General features: G+C 39.0%; 1 protein-coding gene across 2 annotated transcripts in view; it reads right to left on the bottom strand.

Moving 5' to 3' along the window:
* Positions 1-26,560, bottom strand: part of ppp1r12c (protein phosphatase 1, regulatory subunit 12C) — a 252,081-nt gene that overhangs the window by 15,196 nt on the left and 210,325 nt on the right. For both annotated transcript variants that reach the window (XM_039773835.1, XM_039773836.1), the window contains exons 18-19: positions 23,186-23,290; positions 22,681-22,731 (exon numbers count right to left, since the gene is read on the bottom strand). In XM_039773835.1, coding sequence (XP_039629769.1) covers positions 22,681-22,731; positions 23,186-23,290 — 156 coding nt within the window. The remainder of the gene's footprint in view (positions 1-22,680; positions 22,732-23,185; positions 23,291-26,560) is intronic.

Raw genomic sequence — 26,560 nt, 5'->3', positions numbered from 1 at the left:
AATGAACCTGCCAAATTTCAGCCTTCCACCCACACGGGAAGTTGGAGAATTAGTGATGAGTCAGTGAGTGAGTGAGTGAGGGCTTTCCCTTTTATTAGTATAGATTACACTGTGCATTCTATGGTATAATTAACTATTTTTGTTCTTAAAAATCTTTAAAGAAAATATATTTACATACAGTTTGTACGGTCTGGAATGGATTAATTGTATTTACATACAATCCTATGGGGGAATTACTTCAGGTCACGACCAAATTGGGTTACAACCAGAGTTTTGGAACGAATTACGGTCGTGACCCAAGGTTCCACTGTATTCATTTTATGATGAAGTTTAGTTTACGATGTTGTACAGTGATCCCTCGCTATATCGTGCTTCGACATTTGCGGCTTCACTCCGTCGCGGATTTTAAATGTAAGAAAGTCTAAATATATATCACGGATTCTTCGCTGGTTCGCTGATTTCGGCGGACACTAGGTCTTTTAATTTATGGTACATGCTTACTCAGTTTGTTTGCCCAGTTGATTTCATACAAGGAACGCTATTGGCGGATGGCTTAGAAGCTACCCAATCAGAGCATGTATTACTTATTAACTAAAGCTCCTCAATTATATACGATATGCTTCCCGCGCGGTGCTTGATTGTTTGCTTTTCTCTGTCTTTCTCACTCTCTCTGACATTCTCTGCGCCTGACGGAGAAGGTGTGAGCAGAGGGGCTGTTTGCCTAGAGGATATGGATGCTCCTCTAAAAAATGCTGCTTTATCGCGGTGCTTCAGCATACTTAAAAGCCCAAAAGCACGTATTGATTTTTTGATTGTTTGCTTTTCTCTCACGCTCTCTCTCTCTCTGACATTCTCTGCTCCTGACACGCATTCCTTTGAAGAGAAGATGTGTTTGCATTCTTTTAATTGTGAGAAAGAACTGTCATCTCTGTCTTGTCATGGCTCTAATAATGTTAACAGTGTGGGAGAGTTTATAAGGGCTTAAAGTATATAAAAATAACCATACAAACATATGATTTCTACTTCGCAGATTTTCATCTATCGCGAGGGATTCTGGAACGCAACCCCCGCGATTGAGGAGGGATTACTGTACTTTAATGACAAATTATGAGAACAAAAGTCAACATGTTGATTTTAATTTTGACATAAACGGAGAGAATAAAGTCAACATGTTGAATTTATTCTCATCATAAGCGTTGATAATAAAGTGGAAATGTCGAGAATAAAGTCAACATGTCGTCACACTATTAAACAGTACCCAGGTACATTACACTGTATTGAAAAAAAATAAAACAAGTACAACTTGGCTTGCAGTATTATTCAGTAGTATAGAAACAGTATTCAGACATTTAAACATAATGGTCTACATTTGACCTTTAAAAACCAAAAGTATTTCCAGGCAACGGGCGTGACTCCTTTTTTCGGCAAAAGTTCTTCTGTGTCATCATGTTCAACTTTATCGTCAGCTACAGCTTCAGTTTCGGAACGTTCTCTGACCATTTTCAACGTGCAACACATCCACTAACGCATGTACTCCGTTTTATGTGATTAGCAGTGTAGCAGTGAAAAGGGTCCCCCCCTTGAATAGTTTCCTGCTGTGCCATGTTCCGAACGTCATTTAGCTGGGGAGTCCTCTACAGCGCATCTTCAACCTGAGCCTGGAACAGGGGAGAGTCCTGAGGCTTTGGAAAACATCTTGCATCACCCCAGTCCCAAAGGTATCATGTTGTAGTGAGCTGAATGACTTCCAGCCTGTCGCTCTGACGTCTCATGTGATGAAGACCATGGAGCGGCTGCTGCTTCAACCCCTGAGGCCACAGGTCCGCCACACCCTCAACCCTCTGCAGTTTGCATACCTGGAGAAGGTGGGAGCGGAGGATGCCATCATCTATATGCTACACTGATCCCTCTCCCACTTGGACAGAGGCAGTGGTGCTGTAAGAATTATGTTTCTGGACTTCTCTAGCACCTTCAACACCATCCAACCTCTGCTCCTTAGGGAGAAGCTGACAGAAATTGGAGTAGATTCATACCTGGTGGCATGGATCGTGGACTATCTTACAGACAGACCTCAGTATGTGTGTCTCAGGAACTGCTGGTCTGACATTGTGGTCAGCAACACAGGAGCGCCGCAGGGGACTGTACTTTCTCCGGTCCAGTTCAGCCTATATACATCGGACTTCCAATACAACTCGGAGTCCTACCACATGCAAAAGTTCGCTGATGACACTGCTATCGTGGGCTGTATCAGGAGTGGTCAGGAGGAGTATAGGAACCTAATCAAGGACTTTGTTAAATGGTGTGACTCAAACCACCTACAACTGAACACCAGCAAAACCAAGGAGCTGGTGGTGGATTTTAAGAGGACCAGGCCCCTCATGGACCCCATGATCATCAGAGGTGACTGTGTGCAGAGGGTGCAGACCTATAAATACCTGGGAGTGTAGCTGGATGATAAATTTGACTGGACTGCCAATACTGATGCTCTGTGCAAGAGAGGACAGAGCCGACTATACTTCCTTAGAAGGCTGGCGTCTTTCAACAGCTGCAATAAGATGCTGCAGATGTTCTATCAGACGGTTGTGGTGAGCGCCCTCATCTACACAGTGGTGTGCTGGGGAGGCAGCATAAAGAAGAGGGACGCCTCACACCTGGACAAACTGGTAAGGATGGCAGGCTCTACTGCAGGCATGGAGCTGGACAATTTGACATCCGTGGCAGAGTGACGGGCACTGAGCAGGCTCCTGTCAATCATGGAGAATCCATTGCATCCACTAAACAGTATCATCTGCAGACAGAGGAGCAGCTTCAGCGACAGACTGCTGTCACTGTCCTGCTCCACTGACAGACTGAGTATTGTTCCTCCCACACTATGACTCTTCAATTCCACCCAGGGGAGAGGTAAACGTTAACATTATACAAAGTTATTGTCTGTTATACCTGCATTTTTATCACTCTTTAATATTGTGTTTTATCAGGATGCTGTTGCTGGATCATGTGAATTTCCCCTTGGGATTAATAAAGTATCTATATATCTATTTACAGGATATGCTAAAGTGGGAAACTATATGTAAATATCCACAATTCCCACTACTCCCACCAATTATCTGTCTGAATTAAAAAAAAAAAACAACACACTGCTTCCTCTAAAATTGTGTTTTACAATAACCATCAACAAAAGTCAAGTTGCTAGGGAAAGCAAGAACTGATCTATGGCAGGAATGTTTTACTTTTACTGTGCAATTGTATGTAGAATGTTCAAGAGTGGATGGAATGGTGGCAGAGTGGTGGTGCTGCAGCCTTTCAATAAGGAGACCAGGGCTCATGTCCTGGGTCCTCCACGTATGAAGTTTGCATGTTCTCTCCCACAGTCCAAAAGCATGAAGACGGAAATGCTAAATTGGCTGTGGTGTGTGTATACCCTGCGATGGACTGTCAAGCTATTGTTCCCGTTTTATTTGTAGATTAGATTAGATACATTTGATTAATTCCTTTGTGAAATTCAGATTCATATATCAGCAGAAACACAAAACACATGGATAGACACTCAAGGATAAATGATACAGTCAATCAATAAAAATAATTGTGGTGATATTTCAAAATGAAGTTGAAGAGTATGTTGGAGGACACACTGAATTGCCTAATAGCCATGGGCAGAAAAGACCACAAGAGGCACTTCATTCATGGTGGAATGAGCCTGTGGCTAACAGTGCTCCAACAGAGTGCCTCCTGGAAGAGATTTTCCATGATGGCACCCGATTTTGCCAACATCGTCTTTTCCACAACAGATTATAGTGTGTCCAGGGTTCGCCCTGTGATGGTGCAGGCTTTCCTGATAAGTATGCTCATGCATTGTGCTTCTTTTGCACTCAGAAGAGTGCTTGCCCAGAAGATTGCAGTGTAGACCAGCACACTGGATACTATGGATTGATAAAACATTTCTAGCAGCTTGCTGGATACATCAAAAGATCAAGTCTCCTAATTAGGTACAGCCTGCTCTTGCACTTCTCGTTCAGTTTCACTGTGTTGACCAGTCCAGCTTGTTGTTTATGTGAACCCCCCAGGTACTTCCATGTCCTCCTCCTGAATGAAGACAAGTCTCAGAGGCTCCTTGGAATGCCAGAAGTCCACCACCAGCTCTTTTGTCTTGCTGATGTTGAGTTACAGGTTGTTGTCCCTGCACCACAAGAAAGAGTCCTCCACAACTTTCTTGTACTCTTGCCTTGTTTCTATTTTTAATGCAGCCTATGATGGAGAAGTCATCTGAACGTTTCTATGGGTGACAAGCGGTGGTATCGTACCGGAAGCCAGATATGTAAAGGGTAAACAGCAAGAGAGACAGGACAGTTCCCTGACATGCTCCAGTTTAACACTCACTATTTCTGCCATACTGTCCCTTACAAATTGCGGTTTGTTGATTAAGTAGTCCTTGATTCAATGATGTTATAGGCACTTGAAATATTGAAGAACATTATCCTGACTATGATGCTGGTTTTGTCCAAGTGGAAGCAGGCTCTGTGGAGCAAGTACTGTAGATCAGAGCATATCCTTCAAACCTGTATGTGTCTGACAGGCAAACTGAAGAGAATTCAGGTGTTCTGACAAGGGGCTGTAACTGTTTTAGGACCAGCCTCTCAAAGGCCTTCATGATGTATGAAGTACAAGCAACTGGTCTGAAGTCCTTGGGATCACTAGAACACCCTTTCTTTGGTACTCGGACCACACAAGATATTTTACACAGCTGGGGAACCTTCTGCAAATTCTGGGAAAGGGACAACATGTTCTAAAAGACTCCACAGCCTCCATTGTCCATTCCTGCATGGTCCTAGTAGTGGTTGGCAGCATATGCAGGTAGGAGCTGTATCAAATTATGGTCCGATCAGCCTAAAGATGGCAAAACAATTAGTTGTATCCGTAGGGCTGGGCGATTTTGCCTAAAAATTCGAGTTTCGATTCGATTTTCGATTTTTTTTCCCCAATGCACTTAAAAAATGGCTGCAGACATCAGATATAGTGTCAAAAGTGCACCTTTATTGCTATGATTGTCCTCAAGAGTTAAAATGCGTAGAATCCCAAAACAAAAAGTAAATGAGGCTCTGTCATTCAACAATTTCAAGCTTTAACCCAGGTTTAAGCAAAAGTGCAACAGCTTCACAGTAGCTTAAATTTTCTGTTCAAGAAATCAGATAATTACAAATGTTGTAACATATAACATTACAATTAAAAAAAATAAACTCTTCTCAGTATAGTGTGAATATAAAAAATGAAACATGCCTGTGGAAGACATATAGCCTGCTCAAAGAATGAACAAATGTAAACTTTTATCTATAACAACAAAACACGCGCTTGTTAGATCTCTGAAACATTGTGCATGCTCGTTCTAAACATTTTTTGCAAGAAAGATGAGCCTGTCCACAACCTCTGGCTTAAGGCAGGCCCGGTTGCAAGTAACTATTCCTCCACCCACACTAAATACCCTCTCTGAGGGGGCACTAGTGGCTGGAATAGAAAGATATTTTTTAGCCAGTAAGCTTAGCCTTGGAAAGTTGGGCTGATGCAGCTTCCACCATTCAAGAGGATCTGTGTCTGGCTCTATGTCTGGAATAAGGAAATACGTTGCAAGCTCAGTCTCAATTTTTGTTTTCTCAGATTGTGGGTGTGGCGTGGTGGATGGTGCACTGTTTTTAAAGAAGGCACCCAGAGTCATTTTCTTTTTTGGTGGGGTGTTCTCTTGAACAGCTGAGGGACCAGCTTCCTCTGTGGTAGAGTTGCAGAGAGCAGAGATCTCAGACACCGCTCTTTTTTTGACAACTTCCAGTTTGCTTGCATCAATGTAGGTTGTACGGAACAATGTAGGTTGTATTAAACACAGTTTAATACATAATGTATAATGAATGCAGATTAAGGAAAAGTCAGGTTTATTTATGTAACCCAGTCTATGTGTGTAAACCAGTTGAAATATATACCATGTTCTGGCTATTAAATTATAAGCAAACAGTACTTTACAATGTGCAAGTATGTACACCTATTTATTCTTACACCAACTCTTACCTATAGCGTTGTGGAGTCTGTGGCCAAAACACTGCAAGCTGGGCCAGTTGTTGTCCTTAAGGGCTTTTATGATGTTGGTGCCACTATCAGTTGTCATGCAGACGAGTCGTTCCTCCGAAAGTCCCCAGGAGCTGAGAGCGTCTTTTAAGCCATGGGCAATTATGTCATCAGTGTGGTTGTTGGGGAAATACGCTGTCTGAAGGCAGATGCTGCGCAGAGTCCAACTAGTGTTGATGTAGTGAACCGTTAGACTCAGATATGGCTGCATCGTCCAGCTGGACCACAGGTCCGTTGTGGCTGAGTAAAACTGCATCTCCTCCAGCTCACTGCGGATCTTTTCCTGAGTTGTATTGTACAGGTGAGGCAGCGCTAAATCAGCGAAATACTTGCGACTGGGGACAACGTACCTCGCATCTAATACTTTCAGCATGTGATTAAAGCCTCGCTTTTCGACAGAATAACTTGGCAGCATGTCTGTGGCAATATAAAACGTGATCGCTTTCCATCGCGCTCCGTTCTTATCATAAGGTACACAGTTTGTAAAGCTCTCTGGAAGTGTAGTTTTCTTTTTAGCAGGTGTGCTAGAGGAGCCATTTTCGCTACGGAGTCGGCTGCACTTCTCCCATTCTTCGGGATGTTTATTCCTCAGGTGCTGGAAAAGTAGCAACAGCCTTGAAACATTTTGCAGCAAGGCTTCTTCTGTGTTTCGTCTGCTGCATCAAAACCAAACCAGTTCCAAATTACGGAATTACCTGTGCCTTTCTTTGGAAGTAGTTCTCCGCTACACGCTGCCATGTTGTTCTGACTGTGTTAGGCGGGGCGGGGGCTGGCTCATATCACGCTACGGTAACCAACAAGGACGAAACGCGGAAAAGTCCGAAAAAACTATTGTGGCAAAAAACTCGAGTTTGCAAAATGAAAATCGCTTTAAACTACAAAATCGATAAATCGATGAAATCGATTTTTTGCCCAGCCCTAGTTGTATGCATCTTTAACATTGGACATATAACAAGTGCAGGGTCCTGCTTTCCTTGTTGCACAGTTCATAAAGTGGTACAAATTGGCAGAAAGAATGTGAACCATGGTTGAAGTCCTCAGAAATCGAAATGAAAGAATGGGGACGGTCAGTAGTGAGTTTATTACAGAATATACTGTGCTTCTTCTGATTGCTGTGGCTCCCGAGGGGAGATGTAAATAAGACTGAATTATTGTTGTTATCCCCTTTAAGACAATGTATTCTCCTTGTGGGCATGTACAGATGTTGTTGGTTTTTTTGCTGTTTTTGCTGTTTGTATTGCAGTTCTTTTTCAGTTCGAAATTTTCGTTAGTATTTCACATTCAAAAGGGTGTGCTTAGTGAAGACTAACAGTAAACTGTCACCACAAGGGCATCTGAAAACTAATTTGGCATATAATGAGGTCAGAACCCAACAGCAAGCAGCTCAACATTGGGGTTGCATACCTGTGCTTTAACTGTAATGTGTCCAGGGTTGCACCTTTTTTCATTCACAAAAACAGCAACTCCACTTTCTTTCTGCCACTTTTGTTCCTTCTTCTATCCACCCACATGACATTAAATCTCTAAGCCACATCTCTGTGAAGCACATAAGACTGTTGAGTTTTTATTCTCTTTGGCTCCTGGTCAGCACTGAGACCTCAGCCATTTTATTTGCCAGCGATCTCACATTGCCCATAATAATTAAAGGCAGGTACAATCTGTGTATCTTCTTCTTTTGTTGTTGCAGAGTCGGGTTACTGCTTTCCTTCCCCAGTGAATTTATAGTAGCTCTGCTGGCAGCAGGGCGATTAGTCCCGCTGCTCTGGGAGACGAGGGACGCAGGTCCAGCAGTTGCTGTTGAATGTAAGTGAGTGTGAGTCCTTCTTCACAACATTAAGCAGGCTTAGAAAATTAAATGGTATTGTATGGAATGTTCAAGAGCAAGGGGCACAAATGTTGTATACAGAAAGCACTCACATAGTACTTCTGATACATCCAATTAATCCTCAGCACTATAACTAAGGCCTACTGTTTTAGGAAATTTTCAGGCTGAAGCTGTACAACACAGCTAGTTAATAAGAAAACAAAGAATCATTCCACTTATATCATGTTGACTGTGAAAGTATATTTCACATATCTCCGGAGCTTCTATTATAACTCTGAGAAGAATAACCTATGGTGCAGGTATACCATAATTGTTTGTAGTGAGACTGCCAGCCAATAATTTAGATTAGAATGTTTAATATTTAAAATATATTGTTTGTATTTATGTGAGCGGATATTTCAACTTTTAGGGATACATACATTTACATTACCACATTGGGTACACAATTAGTATGCTATTTGTGCAATTATTTACTATTCTTTCATACACAAAAAATGTGTTGAACACTATTCAGTTCCCAAATGCTGATAATAGTTCTGTGCTAATTAATTAAGCAGGAAAAAAATACAGGTATTTAGCATTGGTATGCTATGTCAGCGAGTAGAATGATACTCAACTGCTGAAAAAAGGGATGAAGTTGTACCTGAATGCAGTTTAAAAATGCATCACTCAGCACTGTCCATGTTATTTGGGCAGACACAGAGCAATTTGTTTTGACACTGTGTTGAGGCAAGGGTTTGAACTAAACCAGTGGTTGCTAGGTGTTTGTCTCTACGTGGTATATTGAATTTCTCCCCTCTTGAATGTGGGTGTGCACCAATGCACATGAAAATTAAAAGAAGCCTTAAGTGTTTAGCTTTGCCAGACCTGTTTAATGAGTTGTAGGCCTCTCATCACAGTATATACATAAACACTCAGCAAGTGAGTATTGTTCCTTTAAAACTAAATTATGAGTTAGTCTCTTTGATTAGGATAGATGGATTGCCTCTTCAGAAAATGCCAGATATGAAAGGAACTCCCAAGGGGAAGTATGCCCCGTACATGTACTGGTTGTCACTGAATATCAACAGGCAGTGGCGCCAGTGACCACAAATAATTAGCTGTGATCAAATGGTGAAAGACTACTTGGCTGATAGAAGGAAGAAATCAGAATCAAGCCAAAAAAGTGTAAGTAACAGGTTGGACCTTTATAGGGAAAGGCAGTAGGAGGGCCAATGTACAGAAGCAGCCATTCAAGTTTTAGCGGATGCCACATTTGTTATTATTCCGTGGGCAGTTTACTGCTCCTTGGGGTGCATTGCAGGGAAAGTGGACACTGTAAATACACCTTTAAGGGGGAGGTCATAACACGGTTAGGGCGGTTGGTGCTGAAGACTTAAAAACCGGAAAAGAAGGGGAGAGAGAGAGACATCTTGTGGTGGAGGAAAGAGAAGAGACGAGGTAGCGCCAATTAAAATCTCTGCTGGAAAAAGTTTTTTTTTTTTTTTTGAAGTCTCAGCGACACAAGGGAGACGCGTCTCTGAAGACGGACTCTTTTTTTCTTTGGTTTCGCTGACGATTACTTGGACCGGTAGGATTGAACTTTTTTGTTATCGGCTCGACGGCCGGCGTATTCTGGTAGGATTTTTCTTTGCCAAAAATAGTAAGGGCAGTAAACCTATTTGGACAAACTGGTTTCTCCTATTCATGGACATCGCGGTCCTAAACCGGGAGGGGTGGTTTCTATTGCTATGTACTTGTTTTGTTTGTTTTTTTTTATATGTAAACTATATATGTGTTATTCTTTTGCCTCTTCTTTATTTTGTAATATGGCTTGTAGTTTAATGCTGAGGTGGGATTTGTGGTGAGGGGTCAAATAAAAGGACAAGCGTTGGTCACGTTGCCCGGTAGATTTTCGACATTGAACTGCTTTACTCCGGCAGTTTTCTAATCGTGTGGTAGCCTGGGAGATGGTTGTTTTCCCGGGGTAGCAGTACAAAAGTCCAAGGAGAGGGACTTAAGGTTGCAGAACACATAGGGCTACTACGAGGAGGTGTAACCAGGTATTGATTTTGAAAATATATGGTCACCATTGTCTTTGAAATTAAGTCTGGGGCATGGCCAGATTGGACTCACGGAATAAGTAGAAAGCTAAGCATTAGCTAGGGGTTCACAGAATGTAATGATTTAAAAATTGGGGACAAACACTTCACTAGTGGGAAGATGTGGTGCGTTGAGAGACAGATGAACAAAAAGAGAGTCAAGAAAGTGATTATACAACATGTTGATTGACAGGTGGGGCAACTACCCCATCTAGCCATCAAGGCTCCAAGGCCTATGGAGTTCAACATTATTATTTTGTACTTTAACTTCATCTTTAGTTCTGCATTTTGAGTATATGAGGAACCATTTCTGATATTCTAGTGATATTGTAGGTTTCAGAGACAATGGAATAGTGTTGCACCTTGTTTGCTGTGCTTAACATATAGCTCATCAATGATTGAGCACTTGAACTAGCTGATTCATTGAAAACTGCAATCTTAATTGTCACATGGAAATTAAAAATGTTAGGAGCTCACATCTCTAAATGAGGTGACTGTCTGGTTCATTTACATTGCAGTAGATGACCAGCTTACGAGAGAGGTGGTCTGGCTGAAATTGTTTGATCTGAATTAATCATCAAATGAATAGCCATTGAATGGCCAATGCCCTTCTAGTGTCTGGCTCTAAAACTTAACTAAATCTGGCCTTATCCTATTCATTAAGTGTGCACACACAAAACCAGGAAAAGGGGAGTAATCTGGCAGAAACTGGATTCTTAAAAACCTCTATTTGTAGGCTTCTGGAGTATTCCTTTGGCAAAATGCCATTAACTGGGCAAAAAAAAAAAAAAAAAGTTAAATGTCATCATTGGCCACTGTGCATCTGAAAACAAGCATGAAGCCTCTGATAATTTTCTGATATTTTATAGTTTAGTCCTTCATGTGCTGTGAAGACAATGACATCCATTTCCTTTTCACATCCTTGACCTGAGCCACCGACGATTCACAGTATGAACACTGGCCGCTGCATCATTCGATGAAACTGTTTTAACATATATATATATATATATATATAAGCAAATGGATGAAAACTAAACTGACACTTTATTTATAGGTTTCAGTTAGAGCAGGGGTTCTCAAACTCGGTCCTGGGGGCCCACTGTGGGTTCAGGTTTTTGCTTCAACTAGACTCATCAGTGACAATTGATAACACTGATCCCAATTATTAGCTGGTATTTTTTTTATCTTCTCTTATTCTACATTAAGAAAGCACAGCGGCATGATTTTTACATTTAGTATAAGACATTTCATTTTTGCTATAGATTTAAATGCTTAACTCTCTCTTTTGTTGATTTCATTCCATTTTGTTCTTTCTCCGTGCAGTTTGCTCCCTTCATAGTATCGTAATAATGACAATTAAAAATGAGCAGAGCAGACACCCATGCAAATGACACTGAATTGTGAAAGGCTGCAACTACTTCAGCGCCAGACCCACTAATTAGAAAACAATGGATTAATTAAACAATTAGAACACCCAGTAAAATAGAATGAACATCAAGATGAAAATATTGTTAAAAAAAAAAAAAAAAAATTATTCCCATATAATTGCTTAGTACATTTTGTTTTTTTAAACCAAACTTACAAATTGCTATATTGTTCCTAAAACAGAATCTGGGCAATAACAGTTCATTTAATTAGCCCAGGATTCCAATTAAAAACAAAAACCCGCAGCCACAGGGGGTCACCAGGACCAACCTTGAGAACCCGAGTTAGAAGACTGCATGCAGCACACTCTTTTCTGCTTGTCTATCTGATTGTGCTCTGCAAAGGACTGGCATACCAGTACTTAAGCATCTTGCTTTACACCCAGGGCTGCTGGGATAATAATGCAGGCATTTTTATTTCACTAAAATTTATAATGCATTAAGCAGCTTGTTGCTTTAAAAAGTAATCTGACTACATAACACTGTTCCCAAGTTTGTACTGCTTAGATTAGCACAGTACATTCAGATAATCAACATACATTTAGCGATTTCTGAAATATTGAGACAGATTATTTTAAACAGGAGAAGAAATAATGTGATTTCCTAAGCATTTGCCTCAGGAAATGCATGTTTTGGAAACTTCTACGAATGGCTGCTGGAAGAAACTAACAAAATACAACGGACTACAAAATCCTTAGGTTAATCAAGGTTTTACATAGCCAAAAAACCGGGATCCTTGCGGAAAATCCTGTTACACAGAGACCGATATCCCAGTTTCTCTAACCAGAATAAATGTTTACATGGCATTTTAGAAACCAGCTTTCTGTGAATTATTGGGTTATTAAAGCACAGGTAAACACACTCATTGTTCTTTTTCATTGTGGGTGACTGCAAAATCTACATTTACATTCCTACATGTAAGAGTACACAAATCGAGTAATTTGTTCATGGCTTTCTACTTTTTTCTTGTTCATTATTTCTTAACCGTATTAATTTCAAGTATTTATCTATTATTAGGTATTTAGTGTCTGATATTAGTTTGTATCTTGCGTTACTGTCATCTGTGCTTTTTTCCTATTGTATTCCTTTGCATATTTGTGAAGCACTTTAAATATGGGAAAGGCACAATAAAAACAGAATACTATTAGTTAAAGCAAAACAACGTCAGCAGGAGATAAAGGATTACTCCAACCAAAAATTGTATATTTTACTTGGCCAATATAGTTTAAGGCGATTGCGGAGAAAAAAAAAAATAATCTCAATTTTTTTTGAAAATGTAGATGTTTCCAATAGAAGAGAAGCTTATGGTGACCAACACTGGACAACAGCAAACAATAACAAAAATGTTCATGAAAAAATTCTCAGTTACTTGTGTTGAATAATCCTAATGTTGAATCATCCAGTCATATGCTCAACAAGGTGCAAAACACATGCATTTTTGTTAAAATATTGGTAAATAAATTCCTCTGGAAAATTAAAGTAGTCTACAGACAGAATACCCCTTCACATTGGGTCACCCACCTCCCACCTTATTCACTAGTCAAGAGTTCTGTGTTCAATTGAAAACATAAAAAGTTTTTTCTTGGTTATCAAACAAATTACATTTACATGAGACCAGTAAAATATAAAAATATCATGCTTGGGGGGAGTATTCCTTTAAAAACAGAAAATTGGTAAGACACATGTTAAATGCAAGGAGAATTCTGAAAATCAAACTCTTATTACAGGAGAAACTCAGAGAGAGAGAGAGAGAGAGAGAGAGAGAAGATAGATTCCAAACTCTAAAAAACGTGCGCTTAGGTACAGCACCAATATCTTTCTCAAATATTTACAATAATCTGTTCTTTCAACCAGTCTTTCAACCCTGTTTTGCACAATATTTAATCTTCCAACTAGTAAAGTAATCAAATAAAATATATGCCTTCAAGGGAACAAGCCTTAATCAAAGACCTTATTACAGACATTACGTTTATATAAAAAAAAAAAAAACACCACTTAATCCCATAAACCCACTCCAAAGAATTTAGAGAACAATTTGACAGAAAGCACCCAATCTGAAAAGGTTCCTCCTATACTCAAAACAGAAAATGCATAGCGGGAACATGGCAAATTGAAAAAATAACTGCGCCTTGGTAAGAGAAAATGTTACAATTTAAAACAATATGAAGATTATGGGGGATGGATTATTCCATGCCTTGCCAAAACATTCAGATTCTTGTTACTGTATAACAAATCTTTTATGATGTGCTGATTCCATTAACACAGTTAATTCTACTGTCTGTGACAGAGCTCAATTTTCTGATAATTTGACAGATCAAAGCTGCCTATAATAAATAAAAAAAAGAAAAAAATCAAACGAATGTGCTCTGATGTGATTTGTTACATTAACCTGCAACAACTTTAAGCAAGTGGTTATTTAATTTCAAAAACACTTTATTTTTGAGACTCCCTCAAAAGATCATAGCACACATATATTCTTATGTTTTTTTTATATCTCCCGATGTACACTATATGTTATTTGTTTTCTGTTCAGTTCAGATCTGCAGTTTTTTTTTTTGACATGGCAAGGTTGCAGTGAATAAATTAGGCAGTTCTAGTGCTTTACAGCTGATGAGTTGCATGTTAAGCAAGACGTTAGACAAAGAATATTTGCTGCACACAGGTCTAATTAGAACAATTAGAACAATCTAGACGAGAACAGGCCATTCAGCCCAACAAAGCTCGCCAGTCCTATTCACTTGCTTCCTCCAAGAAAACATCAAGTCGAGTTTTGAAAGTCCCTAACGTCTTACTGTCTACCACACTACTTGGTAACTTATTCCAAGTGTCTATCGTTCTTTGTGTAAAGAAAAACTTCCTAATGTTTGTGCGAAATTTACCCTTAACAAGTTTCCAACTGTGTCCCCGTGTTCTTGATGAGCTCATTTTAAAATACAAGTCTCGATCCACTGTACTAATTCCCTTCATAATTTTAAACACTTCAATCATGTCACCTCTTAATCTTCTTTTGCTTAAACTGTAAAGGCCCAGCTCTTTTAATCTTTCCTCATAATTCAACCCCTGTAGACCTGGAATCAGCCTAGTCGCTCTTCTCTGACCTTTCTAGTGCTGCTATGTCCTTTTTGTAGCCTGGAGACCAAAACTGCACACAGTACTCAAGATGAGGCCTCACCAGTGCATTATAAAGGTTGAGCATAACCTCCTTGGACTTGTACTCCACAGATCGTGCTATATAACCTAACATTCTGTTAGCCTTCTTAATGGCTTCTGAACACTGTTTGGAAGTTGATAGCTTGGAGTCCACTTTGACTCCTAAATCCTTCTCATAAGGTGTACTCTCGATTTTTCGACCGCCCATTGTGTATTCAAACCTAATATTTTTACTTCCTATGTCGGACTTTACTTCAATTGAGCAAATTTGATTCATTACTCTTGTTAACAAGTAAGGACCAGTTTCAATCTGGCTACCCAAGGAAAACTAGAGGTGTGGGATCTTAACACATAAAACACTCATTTGTGGCATCAGATATATCTGTTGCTGAAGGGTGCTATGTCGTGATGATGGGTAATATATTCATATCTAATCTTTCTCATAAAAATAAACTGGAGACCAAGAAGGCATCAGAGTTAATCAGCAAAGTTTACAGAATAGATCATAAATATGCTAGATCTCCAAATGAGGCACTTTAGAGGAAAGGACAGAGTCTATAATCAGATTTTAACCACTTGATAACAAAAGAAATGGGACAACTATTTTTTAAATCATGAGATTATTATTATGAAATGGAGATAAGGCTAATAAGATCTTCACTCAACAGATCAACAACGAGGAAGTTCACAACACAATAACAGAATTTATCAAGGCAGATGGAAATAAAATAATTTGATTATAAAAATATAACCCCACAAATTTAGAGAGCACTATAAGTTCTTCAACTCAATTTTAAGGAGTTTAGAAAACTTGTAAGCAGTTTTTTGATGCAGTACAAATACCACAGCTCAAAACTCATAATGCAGAGGCACTAGACAAACTTCTAACACTCTCAGAACTACTGGATGCTGTAAACTCACTCCAAAGCGGGAAAGCAGAAGGCCCTAATGGCTACCCAGTGGAATTTTATTAAAAAAAAAGAAATTCAACTAAGATAACTCCACTACTATTACCAAAGTTTACAGAAACAAAAACAACAAAATTCTACCTTTAACTTTTTGCCAAGCATTAATTACCATCTTTCCAAAGAAAAATAAGGACTTACTACAATGTGCATCATACAGACCAATTTCACTTCTGAATAATGATGATAATATACAGTAATCCCTCGTTCCAGAACCCCCCGCGATAGGTGAAAATCCGCGAAGTAGAAACCATATGTTTGTATGATTATTTTTATATATTTTAAGCCCTTATAAACTCTCCCACACGGTTTATAAATATTCTCCGCACAGTTATACAGTAAACCCTTGTTTATCACGGTTAATCCGCTCCAGACAGATAAATGAATTTCCACGAAGTAGGATTCTTTATTTATAAATCTAATATTTTCGCAGTTAGAGCATAGAAAACCTGTTTACGACCTTCTAAATACGTTTTTTAACATTATTAGAGCCCTCTAGACATGAAATAACACCCTTTAGTCAAAAGTTTAAACTGTGCTCCATGACAAGACAGAGATGACAGTTCTTTCTCACAATTAAAAGAATGCAAACATATCTTCCTCTTCAAAGTGCGCGTAAGGAGCGGAGAATGTCAGAGAGAGAGAGTAAAGTAAACAATGAAAAGCAATAGGGCTGTTGCGCTTTTAAGTATGCAAGCACCGCGATAAAGCAGCGGCAATGAAGGGATCAATGCGAAGGTAGCCTTTCAGCATTTTTTACAGGAGCGTCCCTATCGTCTAAGCAAACAGCTTCTGTGCAAACACAGAGAGAGAGAGAGAGAGTAAAGTAAACAATGAAAAATCAATAGGGCTGTTGCGCTTTTAAGTATGCAAGCACCGCGATAAAGCAGCGGCAATGAAGGGATCAATGCGAAGGTAGCCTTTCAGCATTTTTACAGGAGCGTCCGTATCTTCTAAGCAAACAGCCTCTGTGCAAAAGCCCTCTGCGCACACCTCCTCCGTCAAGCGCAGAGAACGCCAGAGAGAGAGAGAGAGAGAGAGAGAGAGAGAGAGAGAGAGAGAGAGAGCGCGAGATTAAAGCAAACAATCAAAAAATCAATAAGTGTGCTTTTGGACGCACCTCGATAAAGCGGCATTTCTTAGAGGAGCGTCCGTATCCACTAGGCAAACAGCTTCTGTGCAAACAGCACCTCTGCTCACACCCCCTCCCGTCAGGCGCAGAGAATGTCAGAGAGGGTGAGATAGAGGCAGAGACAAGCAAAAAATCGAGCACCGCGCAGGAGGCATATCTTATAGCATTGAGGAGTTTTAGTTAATATGTAATACGTGCTCTGATTGGGTAGCTTCTAAGCCATCCGCCAATAGCGTCCCTTGTATGAAATCAACTGGGCAAACAAACTGAGGAAGCATGTACCATAAATTAAAAGACCCATTGTCCTCAGAAATCCGCGAATCAGCGAAAAATCCACAATATACATTTACATATGCTTACATATAAAATCCGCGATAGAGCAAAACCGCGAAAGTCAAAGCGCGATACAGCAAGGGATCACTGTACCCTCCAAGGTTTTAGCTAGAAGGATTGAGAAAGTGCTTCCGTCTGTAATTTCACAAGACCAAACTGGATTTATTAAAGGCAGACATTTAGCTTTAAACCATCAGCATTTGTCTAATGTAATACACTCACCTATAAAATCTAATATACCTCAGATCTTATTATTTGTGGATGCAGAAAAAAAGCCTTTGACAGAGTCAAATTGGACTACCTACTCACAACACTGCACAACTTTGTGGTTGTACCAAATACATGTGCATAGATAAAATGACTTTATACCAGTCCATAAGCCTCTGTCTGTATTAACGATATGACCTCAAATTACTACAAACTAGAAGGTGGTACTTGACAAGGGTGGCCTCTATCACCACTGCTTTTTGCAGTAGCTATAGGCCATTCACTTTTGAAATGTATTAGAGATAAAGGGGATTATCAGAGAAGAATTTTAACAAAAAAAGTCACTATATGCAGATGATATACACTCACCTAAAGGATTATTAGGAACACCTGTTCAATTTCTCATTAATGCAATTATCTAATCAACCAATCACATGGTAGTTGCTTCAATGCATTTAGGGGTGTGGTCCTGGTCAAGACAATCTCCTGAACTCCAAACTGAATGTCAGAATGGCAAAGAAAGGTGATTTAAGCAATTTTGAGCGTGGCATGGTTGTTGGTGCCAGATGGGCCGGTCTGAGTATTTCACAGTCTGCTCAGTTACTGGGATTTTCACACACAACCATTTCTAGGGTTTACAAAGAATGGTGTGAAAAGGGAAAAACATCCAGTATGCGGCAGTCCTGTGGGCGAAAATGCCTTGTTGATGCTAGAGGTCAGAGGAGAATGGGCCGACTGATTCAAACTAATAGAAGAGCAACTTTGACTGAAATAACCACTCGTTACAACCAAGGTATGCAGCAAAGCATTTGGGAAGCCACAACACGCACAACCTTGAGGCGGATGGGCTACAACAGCAGAAGACCCCACCGGGTACCACTCATCTCCACTACAAATAGGAAAAAGAGGCTACAATTTGCACAAGCTCACCAAAATTGGACAGTTGAAGACTGGAAAAATGTTGCCTGGTCTGATGAGCCTCGATTTCTGTTGAGACATTCAAATGGTCAGAATTTGGCGTAAACAGAATGAGAACATTGATCCATCATGCCTGTGCAGGCTGCTGGTGGTGGTGTAATGGTGTGGGGGATGTTTTCTTGGCACACTTTAGGCCCCTTAGTGCCAATTGGGCATCGTTTAAATGCCACGGGCTACCTGAGCATTGTTTCTGACCATGTCCATCCCTTCATGACCACCATGTACCCATCCTCTGATGGCTACTTCCAGCAGGATAATGCACCATGTCACAAAGCTCGAATCATTTCAAATTGGTTTCTTGAACATGACAATGAGTTCACTGTACTAAAATGGCCCCCACAGTCACCAGATCTCAACCCAATAGAGCATCTTTGGGATGTGGTGGAACGGGAGCTTCGTGCCCTGGATGTGCATCCCACAAATCTCCATCAACTGCAAGATGCTATCCTATCAATATGGGCCAACATTTCTAAAGAAGGCTTATAGCACCTTGTTGAATCAATGCCACGTAGAATGAAGGCAGTTCTGAAGGCGAAAGGGGGTTAAACACCGTATTAGTATGGTGTGCCTAATAATCCTTTAGGTGAGTGTAGTACTGTATATAAAAGACCCACAATCATCTTTTCCAGCAGTCCTTAATGTACTTGCAGAATTTCAAAAATTATCTGGACTCAATCATTTGAATAAAAGTGTTCTTTTTCTAGTGAACTCTCTAGTACACAATATGAAACTAGACATCTACCCAATCATTTTATCAGAGCAGTTTAGATATCTAGGGGTAAATATCACAATATACAAATTTTTTTCAAAACAATTTTGCTATCCACATGGAAAAAAAAAATCGAACAAGATGTGAACAGATGGTCTTACCCTCTATCTCACATTAGCAGAGACAATCGATACTGGCAAATGAACATCCATCCAAAGTGCTTTTTCTATTTCAGAGCATCCCTATATATACAGTGGTGTGAAAAACTATTTGCCCCCTTCCTGATTTCTTATTCTTTTGCATGTTTGTCACACAAAATGTTTCTGATCATCAAACACATTTAACCATTAGTCAAATATAACAAAAGTAAACACAAAATGCAGTTTTTAAATGATGGTTTTTATTATTTAGGGAGAAAAAAACCAAACCAAACCTACATGGCCCTGTGAAAAAGTAATTGCCCCCTTGTTAAAAAATAACCTAAATGTGGTGTATCACACCTGAGTTCAATTTCCGTAGCCACCTGCAGGCCTGATTACTGCCACACCTGTTTCAATCAGGAAATCACTTAAATAGGAGCTGCCTGACACAGAGAAGTAGACCAAAAGCACCTCAAAAGCTAGACATTATGCCAAGATCCAAAGAAATTCAGGAACAAATGAGAACAGAAGTAATTGAGATCTATCAGTCTGGTAAAGGTTATAAAGCCATTTCTAAAGCTTTGGGACTCCAGCGAACCAGTGAGAGCCATTATCCACAAATGGCAAAAACATGGAACAATGGTGAACCTTCCCAGGAGTGGCCGGCCGACCAAAATTACCCCAAGAGCACAGAGACGACTCATCCGAGAGGTCACAAAAGACCCCAGGACAACGTCTAAAGAACTGCAGGCCTCACTTGCCTCAATTAAGGTCAGTGTTCATGACTCCACCATAAGAAAGAGACTGGGCAAAAATGGCCTGCATGGCAGATTTCCAAGACGCAAACCACTGTTAAGCAAAAAGAACATTAGGGCTCGTCTCAATTTTGGTAAGAAATATCTCAATGATTGCCAAGACTTTTGGGAAAATACCTTGTGGACTGATGAGACAAAAGTTGAACTTTTTGGAAGGCAGATGTCCCGTTACATCTGGCGTAAAAGGAACAAAGCATTTCAGAAAAAGAACATCATACCAACAGTAAAATATGGTGCTGGTAGTGTGATGGTCTGGGGTTGTTTTGCTGCTTCAGGACCTGGAAGACTTGTTGTGATAGATGGAACCATGAATTCTACTGTCTACCAAAAAGTCCTGAAGGAGAATGTCCAGCCATCTGTTGGTCAACTCAAGCTGAAGCGATTTTGGGTGCTGCAACAGGACAATGACCCAAAACACACCAGCAAATCCACCTCTGAATGGCTGAAGAAAAACAAAATGAAGACTTTGGAGTGGCCTAGTCAAAGTCCTGACCTGAATCCAATTGAGATGCTATGGCATGACCTTAAAAAGGCGGTTCATGCTAGAAAACCCTCAAGTAAAGCTGAATTACAACAATTCTGCAAAGATGAGTGGGCCAAAATTCCTCCAGAGCGCTGTAAAAGACTCACTGCAAGTTATCACATTGCAGTTATTGCTGCTAAGGGTGGCCCAACCAGTTATTAGGTTCGGGGGCAATTACTTTTTCACACAGGGCCATGTAGGTTTGGATTTTTTTTCTCCCTAAATAATAAAAACCATCATTTAAAAACTGCATTTTGTGTTTACTTGTGTTATATTTGACTAATGGTTAAATGTGTTTGATGATCAGAAACATTGTGTGTGAGAAACATGCAAAAGAATAAGAAATCAGGAAGGGGGCAAATAGTTTTTCACACCACTGTATGTATATATGTATATATATATGTGTATATATATATACATATATATATATATATATATATATATATATATATATATATATATATATATATATATATATATATATATATATATATATATATATATATATATATATTATTACACAGCTTAATTTATGGACTTATTTGTGTTTTGATTTCTTAGTATGTATGGATTACTTGCGTTGTTGCTGACATCTAGTGAAAATTTCATGTCAATAGCCCCATTAAAAATATATTTACTAAGAGAAACATTGACAGGTTAAATACTTATTTTCCCTGCTGTAAGATGGGACAGGATGAATTGTTTTATTTAGAATACACTGTTTTTCATCTATGTTAACAGCTACAGTAATTATTATTATTGTTTTATTAAAGCAATAATATACAAGAATTAAATTGCATGCTACAATGCTACATACTATTGGGTAACATATACCACAATATTTTAGACTAAGTTGTACTTCATATACCGTGGATTCAGGAAGTATTCAGGCCCTTCACATTTTTCATTTTCTTTAAAAATCAAAAACTGAAATCTCTCATTCATACAAGTATTCCGACCCTTAATTTAGTACTTTTTAGAAGGCCCATTGGCAAGAATTATAGCTTCAAGTCTTCCTGGGTAAGCTTTGCACACATGTATTTGGTCAATTTATTACATTATTTATGGCAGTCTCTGTCAAGCTTTGTAAGACTGGATGGGAAGCATCTGTAAACTGTCATCTTCATGTCCCTCCAAAGATGTTCTATGGGGTTGAAATCTGGGCTTACACTGAACTACTCAAAGGCAATCAGAGGCTTGTTCTGAAGCAATTATAAAATTGTCTTGGCTGTATGCTTTGGGTCATTATCATGGTGAAAGGTTAACCATCAACCCAGTCTGATGTTGAATGCAATCTGAAGCAGATTTATTTCAAGGACCTCTCTTTAGTTGGCTATGTTTATCCTTACTTCAGCTTTGTTCAGTCTCCTAACCCCTGCGATTTAGAATTACCCCGATAGGACAATGCTGCCAACCACTATGCTTTCCTAATAGAGATGTTATTAGTGAGGTGATGAGCAGTGCCTGGCCTTCATCAGACATAGTGCTTGGAGGTTTGCCCAGTGTAATTTTTTCTTCACTTGAACTGAGACTCTTTCTACTCATGCACTTGGGAGTCTTTTAAACTGTAACGCCTGTTACCGAAGAGTGGTTTTTGTATAGCCACTTTACCATAAATGCTTGATTGATGAAATGATTTTGAGAGGTTCCCTCATCCTACTAAAGGTCTTCTGAAACTCTGTTAGAGTGACCATTCGGTTCTTGGTCACCTCCCTGACCAAGGTCCTTCTTGTCTAGTTACTCAGACTGACCAGAAGGCCAACTCTAGGAAGAGTTACGGTAGTACCAAACTTCTTCCAGCACATATTTGCTCCTTGGAACACAGAAAAATTAAGTAATCTTTTTACACTGTTTCCTTGATTTATGCCAAACCAAAATTTTATCACAAAGGTTTACATGATATGCAGTATGAATTGTAGGAACTTGTATACGCAACTGTGTACCTTTCTAAACCTTGTCTAGGCACATCAGTTTGTCACATGTGGACTCCAGTCAAGTTTTAGACACATTTTAAGGATAATTCAAGCAAGCAGCTGTCCAAATTTTGCAGTGCCACATCACATGGTCTAAATACTTAAAGTATATAAATGGGAGATTTCATTTTTTGCAAATAAAATAAATCTAGTGAAACATGTTTTTTCTTTTAACTATTTGACTGTACAATTGAATACTACAATAAAAATAATGAAATACTAACATGCATATTACTACTTCTGCAACATTACAATTAAAAGTGGTCAGTTTAACCCTTTTCTGAAGTACCTCATTTGGATTTGAAATGACTACTTACAAATCTCTCCAGTTCCAGTAATGCTGGCCTCTCTGCACTGAGTTCTTGTTTCTGGAATGGACAGAGTAGACCGTTTTAGCCATTAGGGATACTTCTTACATTCATACACTAGGCAGAAAATGCATCTTTAAATTAGGTCAAAATATTGCCTTCTTTCAGAGGATGTCTAAACCCTTCTAAGAATATTCCTAATTTCTCTATGAAAAACACTTTAATATGTCTTATCCCTTTTGAGGAAGATCTCTATATCTACACTCTGTAATCCAATATAATACTGTCAATTCCTACAAAAGTGCATACTGAAAAGCCACAAAGAAAACACTAAAAACAAAACTTACAATCAGGTTGTCTTTTACTTAACCAAAAAAAAAATCTGACGAAGGGGCAGGCAGATTTCTTAAAATAAGTCAAATAATCTTAAATAAAATGTTCTTAGTAAGTCCATAAATTTTACAACAAAGAATACAAGATTTCAATTGCTTAGATTTCATTTTTTGCAGTATACCTGTGTTGCTCTTTCCAGTTCTACTTTGTTCTGGCTCAGCTGTAGTTCAGCTTCTTGCAACTGGTCCCGCAACCTCTCGTTTTCTTTTAGCACTGTCTCATAAAGCTATGTAAGTTGGGAAAGAGAAAGAACAGAAATTATTACAGATTAATACTCTTTAGCAGTGGTACAGAGGTCAGCACTTCTGTTTGAATGCAACAAAGGTCTATGTTTAAATCTCAGGCCTAGGCACTAGTTGTGTTGAATCTGCATGTTCTTCCTGTTCCTGTGGCATTTACCAAACTGTTTGGGCTTCATTCTGCAAACAAATATGTTAGATTAATTAAGGAATTGAAATTAGCCCACTTGTGAGTGGAGAATGTGGATGTGTTGAGGAATTAGACTGAAATAGACTGGCATTCAGTTTGGGACAGGTTTCAGATACACATCACATCCCACTAGAATAGGCTCAAACAAATACAAATTAATACAATTAAGGAATTGCATGATTAATTTGTACTTAAAAATCTGTTTTTAAATTAAGCTCCAATTAAAAGATTTTCAAATGAAACAACATGATTTTTAAATGTAAAGTAAAAAAGAAGAAATCACACTGCCAAAAAATTTTACGGAAAATTTAGCTTCCTCTACAATGTTTAGTGTAATCAAAAATTTTTTACAATGTAAACAAAAATATGTATTTGTAATTACTCTATCATGTAGGGCTTTCAAGAAAAATGCAATAATGCATTTAACATTGTAACATCTCCAGTGGTATAGGCCTACACTACAATATTGCAATGTAAGCAACACAAGAGTAAACTAGAAATGTTTTGCTGCAGATTTTTGCTTGTAGCCACTGTCTGATGCTTTGAGTATCAGTATCCAACAATAGTCTCCCATCACAGACAGACTCCACTTTCTCTGTTAGTGTTTGTACACGTTGGCAATGTCTTAGTGAAACCTTTCACCATGTTGATGGTGCTGAGGTTGGCTGGGAAGAAATCCAAGTGGGAATGAAGAAATGTATCTTCAGGAGAAGGAGGAAGATGGATGCAGAAGGAATAATATTAGAATCGAAGGTCTCCCTGAGAATCATGAAAGTCCAACCCCAGTGAAATTCGTACCTGAACTATTCTCTAAAATAATTGGAGAGGACTTCAAATTAGACACTGAGATAGCAGCAGCTTATGGCATACGGGGATCAAATATCTCTAAACCTAGGACTACATATACAGTAATCCCTCCTCGATCGTGGGGGTTGCGTTCCAGAACCCCCCGCGATAGATGAAAATCCGTGAAGCAGAAACCATATGTTTGTATGGTTATTTTTATATATTTTAAGCCCTTATAAACTCTCCCACAATGTTAACATTATTAGAGCCCTCTAGACATTAAAAAACAAACTTTAGTCAAAAGTTTAAACTGTGCTCCATGACAAAACAGAGATGACAGTTCTTTCTCACAATTAAAAGAATGCAAACATATCTTCTCTTCAAAGGAGCGCTGTCAGGAGCAGAGAATGTCAGAGAGAGAGAGAGCAAGATAAAAGCAAACAATCCAAAAATCAATATGTGCTTTTAAATATGCCGAAGCACCGCGATAAAGCGGCATTTTGTAGAGGAGCATCCATATCCTGTAGGCAAACAGCCTCTGTGCAAACAGACCTCTGCTCACACTCCCTCTGTCAGGCGCAGAGAATGTCAGAGAGGGTGAGAGAGAGAAAAGCAAACAATCAAGCACCGCGCGGGAAGCATATCTTATATCATTGAGGAGTTTTAGTTAATATGTAATACATGCTCTGATTGGGTAGCTTCTAAGCCATCCGCCAATAACGTCCCTTGTATGAAATCAACTGGGCAAACAAACTGAGGAAGCATGTACCATAAATTAAAAGACCCATTGTCCGGAGAAATCCGCGAACCAGTGAAAAATCCGTGATATATATTTAGATATGCTTACATTTAAAATCCACGATAGAGTGAAGCCGCAAAAGTCGAAGCGCAATATAGCGAGGGATTACTGTAATGTTACTTCTCAGACAGAAACAAGAGATTTTATTTAAAAATAACCACATTCGTATTTCCCCGAATTCTCACCCTCAAAAGTAGCTAAACGCGGCACATTTTACAACATTAAACATTTCTTACAGAAAGCCGAGATCAGACACAGCCTCTTGTGTCCTGCCAAACTGAAAGTGGACATTCAAGGCAAGCTCTATAATTTTACTTCTGCAGAGAAAGCAGAAAAAGAGCCAAGAAAACTGATCCCGACACTTTTTTTGAAAAACGATCATGAGTTGGATCTTGTCCTGGCAAGACAAAGAAGATCTTACTGGCTGTTTGATGTGCTTGCAATGATACTGGTACCGTAATTATACATCCTATTTCCTTCTCAGCTACTTTTGGTTTATGTTTTAATTACAATTATATGCATATATGTATGAATGTGTACTTTTTTTTTTTTTAAAGGAGACTTTAACATTATACCCTTGGTTTATTGTATTAGGGCTTACTATGCTTATCCAGGGCTACTGTTTAACATCATTCACAGCGTTTACTCTCTCAAGACTGTTTAAGATAATATTTTATGCTTATAGTATTTGGACTATATTGTCAATAGATATCTCTATATTTTAATCCTTATATGTAACTGCTGGGGGGCTTGTTTTGTTTTGGTTGTGCTCTGTCTCTAGGTATGCCAGAGGACTGGGACTTTGTGAAGTTTGGTCCAGCCTCATATGGGGAGGCAAAATGGGGGGCTGAGGGGCGGGACTAGGGGAAGGACAGAAAGAGAGCAAGCTATCTCTAATCTATCCTTTTAATCCTTATAAGGTCAAAGCTTAAATCCTAAGACTACAAAATGACAACAAAAGTTCAGAAGCAATGTCTCAATGACCGAACAGTTAATTTTGTGAGTTGGAATGTTAAAGATCTGAATCACGAATTAAAGAGAAAGAAAGTATTCTCTCACCTAACAGGTCTAAACACTAAAATAGTATTTTTACAGGAGATCCACTTATTAAGCAAGGATCAGTTTCAGCTGCACAGAAATTAGACTGGCTAAATATTCCATTCCAGCTTTACAAAGAAAACTAGAGGTGTGGAAATTCTTATGTAGCGCTTTCTTTACCCTTTAGCCATAGAATAGAGCCCTAAATTCGTAAACTCTATTTCCCTAAGCTGATTTATGAAGACCCCTTTAATTTTAAATACGTGTTTTTAGAGGATAAATCAGAATACCTTAACTAATACCTACTCCCCAGTAATGAGCTGCCAGCTGTTTCACAATTAGTAACTTGTAACACAAATCATATTACAAATATGTCCTCAAAAAAATAACAAAAATTTATTAACTAAATTGGAAAAATAACTAAAATAAATAAAATTATTTGTC

This window comes from Polypterus senegalus, chromosome 13 (genome assembly GCF_016835505.1).
Source record: "Polypterus senegalus isolate Bchr_013 chromosome 13, ASM1683550v1, whole genome shotgun sequence".
Taxonomy (NCBI): domain Eukaryota; kingdom Metazoa; phylum Chordata; class Cladistia; order Polypteriformes; family Polypteridae; genus Polypterus; species Polypterus senegalus.
The sequence above is the reverse complement of the archived record's forward strand: the minus strand, read 5'-3'. Positions and strand labels throughout refer to the sequence as shown.